Source organism: Papio anubis, chromosome 9, assembly GCF_008728515.1.
Source record: "Papio anubis isolate 15944 chromosome 9, Panubis1.0, whole genome shotgun sequence".
Lineage (NCBI taxonomy): Eukaryota > Metazoa > Chordata > Mammalia > Primates > Cercopithecidae > Papio > Papio anubis.
This window is the reverse complement of record NC_044984.1, coordinates 43,306,406-43,312,747: the sequence shown is the minus strand read 5'-3', so window position 1 is coordinate 43,312,747 and position 6,342 is coordinate 43,306,406. Positions and strand designations below refer to the sequence as shown.

Genomic DNA, 6,342 nt, shown 5'->3' with positions numbered 1-6,342 from the left:
CACTTTCTTTTCTTTTCTTTTTGGCTGTGAGTTTATTCAATGCAAAATAATCCTCTCCAATTTTACTGAGGTAGATGTACATCCACAACCAAATCTGCCTCTAAACTGGAATTCAGTTGCTGACCCAGCCCCAGCCTCCACTTTCTTGTCGGCACCAGGGGGCACAGCATTCTGTCTGTAGGTATCTCTGTTGGCTCCCCCTCTTGTGAGTCTTGCAGATCACTAACCCTCCAGACCTTTTAGGCCGAGGCCTGCCAGTCTCTGGATGGCTGCGGCGTAGAGTGACAGGCACAGTCTCCGGGTGATGAAGGTAATCATGGAGATACTGGATACCCTCATTGATAAGGTACCAGTAGAAATGTCTCTAGGCAAACTGTTGCTTCATGTAGCCTCGGGACTTGAGAGACTGCATGGCCTTCATGATGTGAAGGATGGGCACGTTCTTGTCTGCCAGCTCCGGGTGCTTAGGCATGTGGACATCCTTCTTGGCCACCATGACTGTCTCCTTAAAAACGAGTTCATAAATGGCAATCCAGTTCTTCGGCATCAACATCTCAGTGGCTATAGGGTTCAGGGCCGGGGCTGGCAGTTTCTTATAAAACCAAATATCTGCCTACTGTATTACCCAGTCATGAATGGATCCAGTGACTGTTGGAACTGTGGGTTGTCTCCCTTGGGAGAAAGTGTGAGAACTTTTAGATAGTTGTTATCTTGTTTGGTGGAAATATAGTGTATGTAGATATTCAGGAGCTTCAATTTGTATATAAGGGTACATATGGAAGATGAATGGGCAAAGGGGTACAGCGTGCCAATGATTAATTCGTTGCCTCTCAATGGTTAACTCTCTGCCCTTTGTTCACTCTTTGTTATATTATAAGTACTTGATTGTTTTCTTGTTCTCAACAGGATGGTCTTTTGACTCTTATACAAGCAACTTACTCTTTAGCTAATATAATAATTGTAAGAACATGAAATAGTGATGCTACTGTACAGCATTGTAATTAAGATTATTTCCTTATATAAAGAGTCATTGAATATCACAGAAAATAAAACATGTTGGACACATTATTCATTTTATATGATATTGTACAGTGGGGGCTGGCACAAGAGGCTCTGGATAATTTTACTCATTTTTAATCAGAAATGATGAAATGCTCAGTTTCCTGTACTGTAAGTTCAAAAGTGATCAATTATCTTTTAATTCTCACCTCTATCTAAGGTTTTACAAGCAACTAATATGGTAAGATTGGGATGTTGAAGTAGCTGGAATTTATGTGAAGGCCTCTTAGAAACTCCAAGTAAATGTCTGTATTCTATGAAAGTTCACTACAATTTGCTGTGGGTATCTTATGGGCATTACTGGCTTCTGCACATATATACCCTTCAACTATAAAGTGAAACCTGGCATTTTTACGTTTGTGAATTGAAATCAACATTTTCATGTTTGTGAAAGGCCATACCTGTGCTTTCAAGTCTGCAAAAATCACTGAGAATTGGGGATTAAACACCCTTAAAACAAACAAGACCTGTGACAGCTTCAAATAAGTGGGTGTCAGGAAGGGGCGCTGATGTGCACAGACCCGAGAAGCTCTGAGAATATGAGACTGCACAAACGACAGAACAAGGTGGGAGGGAGCGTGTTGATCCTTCACCGTCAATCAACAAGCCACTCAAGGAAAGAGAAATAAATGTGCTCCTTCCTGAAGCCTTCCCCCACTTCCCACCTCTTGCCATGCTGTCAAAAATGATTCCTCTGTCCTCACCTGGTCCCACAGGGTTTCAGTGATGGTTACCTGTCTTTCCTGTAGAAATAAGGAATAAATGTTGGAAACAATATCCCAACTCTCCAGAAACTGAAGTGACACATTATGAAACATTATGAAGACAAGATATTTCTTGGACTTGAGCTGGACACCCAAAATCATCCCATTTCTCAGGCAGCCAAAAGTCTCCTGCAGCCCTGCTGAATCATTTCATCCCATATATCCTGCTTCGCTCTGGATCTAGCTGGTGTGTGACAGGTCCAAACAGACCCATTTGTTTACCACCTTGTCAATGCCTGTACAGCTTGCCTGCCCCTGGAGTCAACTGGTGAAGCAGTGGCAGTGGAGATATTACTGGTGTGGTAGACAATGACCCACTCTACCAGCCAGTCAAGAGCACCCCGTCCCTTCTCAGGCAGCTTTTTTTTTTTTTTTTTTCCCTCCTGTCTACAACCTCTTCTCCTCCCCTCTCCCTAGGAATTAGAAGGCCCAGAGGATCCAGAGAATTTGCATACCTTACCCACCTGTGATCTCATTGTCCCTTCTGTGGATGTGCTACAAAGAAAGAATGATATAAACCTGATGAGGAGCAGAGAACGTGGGCTAAAGGCTTCTCCTAACTCTACCCTATCACTCTGAGCAGGAATTCTTGAAGTTTCTATACTAAAAATCCAGGAAGGATAGCCAGGGTCCTGCCTCTCATATCCCTTATGGGAGGTGTGGGGACAGGTGGGAACCTTGCCTCATCTTCCAAATATCTTGGAAGCCCTTTGAGAACTCTAAAGCGTAGAACATTGGAAGTGAAGGTGATGGTCACTGTCATTAAACCTTGTCATTTTCCTGCCTGCCTAATTTATGTCTACTCTCCACCCTTCACCCCACCTAACCTGTCAAACTTCCCAGGTCCTCTTTGGAAAGTATACTCAATTAGCAAACTGCTTCCTTTTTTATCCCCCGAAAAAGTGTTCTTTTCCTTTGTGACTTCTGATGGGGTGGTAATGGGGATGGAAGGCTGAGGAAGTGGAAAGATTTTGCTTATTCTTGGCAGCACAATTGAAGCTTTTATTCCTAAATACCACCTCATTCCTAAATCAGTGCCAAAGTCACCTAGGAGAGGATGTATACAGATATACAGGTAACTGGAAGAAAGAAGAAGGGTGAAAGTGAGTGAAACCCGGGTAACCAGTCTGCTCTACCATGCTTGCCGATCCTGAGCAAACAGCCTCATCTCCTGGCCATGCGGTTCCTGCTAGTACAGTTCCTGCCATTAAAAAAAGCAATAAGTTTTTCCAAACAGGAGTAGGGAGGCCAGTAATCACAGGGAGTCTGGGGACCCAGAATAGAGTGAAAACTGGGCTCTAGATGACACTGAAGCTCAAGACCAGCTTGGGCAACATAGTGAGACTTCGTCTCTACAAACAAAACAAAACACAACACAACAAAACAAAACCAACAACAAACAAACAAAAGAGCAGCAGCAACAACAACAAAAAACCCCGCCAGGCATGGTGGCAGGCACTTGTGGTCCTAGCTTACTCAGGAGGCTGAGACAGGAGGATTGCTGGAGCCCAGGAGTTCGAGGCTGCAGTGAGCCATGATTGCACTACTGCACTCTAGCCTCAGCAACAGAAAAAAAATAAATAAAATAAAGTAAAAGTAAAAAGACACTGAGCCTACAGATTTCCAGTTAAGAGGAGACTGTTGATGAACATTGATAGCATTGACATCATATCAGATGGCTCAGGCACACAGTTCTGCCAGTTGGAGTGTTATTTCTCCATAGAACCTGGCAGAGCTACTACTCATTGCAAATCCAAGCCATGTCCCTAATTCTGAAAACATCCTTTTAATTTATTTAATGATACATATTAATCGTACATATTTATGAGGCACATGTGATAGTTTGATAATGCCTACAATATGTAATGATCAAATCAAGAGTATTTAGGATATCCATCATCTCAAACATTGATCAGTTCTTTGTGCTGGAAACATTTCCACTCTTCTCAGCTAACTATTTTTGAAACACATAATAAACTATTGTTAATTATAGTCACCCTACTATGCTATTGAACCTCAACCCTAAGCCTGTTTCCTCACCTATAAAACAAGAGGAGTAATCTTTCTCTCAAAGATTTGGGGGATGATTATATGAAAGCACTTGTAACTGTTAAGTGTTTTCAAACGTTATTGTTGTGTGTTATTTTTACAGTGTCCTGTCCACTTTCACCATCAAAAAGCATATGTTCATCAGCAGAAAGGCCAGGGCTCTGGTGTGGTTTATGTGTTTTCTCATATGGAAGTCTAGGAGACTCCAGTATCTACTCATTATTTTTTCCTCAAGGTCCTGCAGCTGTCTGGAAGAGAATTCATACTCTTAGATAGAGCAGATTCCCAACTTCCTCCAGACTCAGGCTTCTCAATTCCTTGCTGGCTCTCAGGCTTGAGGTCCAGTTAACCATTCCGAGCACTTTCATAAGATAGGCAGCTTAGAAATTTATAAGTCATTTTTCACTTTCTCTTCCCAAATTTCTACAAACTCTTTTTGTTTCGCTATTGTTGCCCAGGATGGAGTGCAGTGGCGCAAGCCCGGCTTACCGCAACCTCCGCCTGCAGGGTTCAAGAGATTCTCCTGCCTCAGTCTCCCAAATAGATGGGATTACATGCATGCACCAGCACGCCCAGCTAATTGTTTGTATTTTTAGTAGAGATGGGGTTTCTCCATGTTGGTCAGGCTTGTCTCGAACTCCCAACCTCAGGTGATCTGCCCGCCTTGGCCTCCCAAAGAGCTGGGATTACAGGCATGAATCACCACGCCCATTCCCAAATTTCTACAAACTCTTATCTCAAAACATCTGCTGCAAGTTCAAAGGCTCAAGCCAAGTTCTGATTCCTTTATGAAGCTTTCCTGATCCACAAGTTCACAGTGAACCCTCCTTCTTTTCTGACTTCATGAATACCATTACCTGGGTCTCATATTTAGCCTCAAGCAGCAGATTCTAGCCCTCTTTTGAACCCTAGACCAAGGGAAGCTTGATTTTGGGTGGTTGGCCTTGATTCACACTATAGACGATTCAAAGGACTTAGGCAAAGTCAATCCTGGAATAAATAAATGCCCCTAGTTTGTGTACCCCACCAACTCCTAGAGGAATTGCAGTTGATGCCTGATTTCTAAATTAGAATGACAAAGATTTGCTATTGTCTCTTTCGTCAAGGAGATGGAGAAGAGGGAGGACACATTAAAGTCCCCATCTTATCCAGCCAGGAAGCAAGTGAAGCCAAATGAAGAGCAATAGGAGGAGACAGGAGACCCTGGTTCTTCTCCCATGGAGTATAGTAATCTAAGGACGTTTGAGGGTCGTCATTAGCCCCATTACCTTCTCTGCTGCTTGGAGGTCATTTCTGCCTTTGGTTCTTGATCCTGGCAGGGATGCTGTGCCTTTTGTTCTCAGACAGAAACCAAGGACTCTGGAGCTGAAGATGGAGATAGCTCCAGGCCCTGGAGAGGCATAAATGAATATGGGGAGAAGGCAGGCACATGGTGAGAAGAAAAGTGTTTATTCACTGGAGAACTACCAGGACAGATATCTCAGCAGTTAATGAAGCATTTGTGTTTCGGATGGGTGAGTGTGCATGTGCATGTGTGTGCTTGCATATGTGTGCATGTATGTGTGTACATATGTGTAAAGAAAGATGAGGGTAAGAGGAGGGTAAGAGGAAGGAAGTATTTGGCCAGGGTAAAATCTTCCTATAGTCTTTGTCAGTAACAACAGAAATTGCAGTGAGGAAGTAGATGAAAAAAAAGAGAGAATCTAAGTGAAAAATAACAGTTAGCTGAGATTGGGGATGGGGCATTGGCCAAAGGGTCTTTGAGTTCAGGCAAGGACAGGAAATAGAGTGAATGCAACATTGGTAAATACCCCACCCCCTCCCACCTCAGTCAGAATTTTCATGGTTAACTAAGGATAGAGTTTCAGGATGGAGGGCCATCAGCTCCAGCCTTCAAGTGCTTTGTAGAGAAGAAGGGCTCATAGGCAGTGACCCAGACAGGAGACAAATCCTCCTTTGAGACGTTTCCCTTCCACTTTTCCCACTCCCACCCTTCTTGACCTCCAAGCCCCAGTCAAGAACCAGATCAATTAAGCCTAGAAACTTACCCTGCTTGGTTCCCCAAATTACACTTTGCCCCACTCCTTCCCCCCTAGACTTTTTCCTCTTTGAGCCCCATCTCACAACAGCCTCCTGTTCCCATATCAACCTTGCCCTTTTCAACACTTGGTGACTTCAGCTGTGACCTCACAGACAGACAACTTGCTCTCCCTCCCAGCTGCACACTAGGCTCCATTCAATCCAAATGATAATGGTAAAATGATGGGATAATGTTGTGGGATTTTAATTTTAGTTTCTGCAAATTTTTGCTTCTTCATTGCCTTCTAGCCATTGCATTGGAAATCCATTGATTCTGAGAGATGAAAGCAATGAGGCCAGAAGAACCCAGTTTTTAGTTTGAATTTCAAAATCAGGTCTGAGAAATCTGGCTTTCAATTTCAAGAGGTAGGTCCTTTAGAGAGAAATGGTT

At 43.3% G+C, this 6,342-nt stretch overlaps 1 protein-coding gene and 1 pseudogene across 7 annotated transcripts in view; both read right to left on the bottom strand.

Moving 5' to 3' along the window:
• LOC108580969 overlaps nucleotides 1-1,715 on the bottom strand; it is a 1,788-nt pseudogene extending 73 nt beyond the window's left edge.
• Nucleotides 1-5,994, bottom strand: part of C9H12orf54 (chromosome 9 C12orf54 homolog) — a 14,069-nt gene extending 8,075 nt beyond the window's left edge. For 2 of the 7 annotated variants that reach the window (XM_009180637.4, XM_009180643.4), the window contains exons 1-3: nucleotides 5,141-5,262; nucleotides 2,279-2,318; nucleotides 1,725-1,802 (exon numbers count right to left, since the gene is read on the bottom strand). In XM_009180637.4, coding sequence (XP_009178901.1) covers nucleotides 1,725-1,802; nucleotides 2,279-2,318; nucleotides 5,141-5,163 — 141 coding nt within the window. In that variant the 5' untranslated portion in view covers nucleotides 5,164-5,262. Of the gene's footprint in view, nucleotides 1-1,724; nucleotides 1,803-2,278; nucleotides 2,319-5,140; nucleotides 5,263-5,920 lie in introns of those variants that run through there. The other 5 variants (XM_009180640.3, XM_009180639.4, XM_009180638.4 and 2 more) reach the window with 5 other exon arrangements.
• Nucleotides 5,995-6,342: the final 348 nt, after the last annotated feature.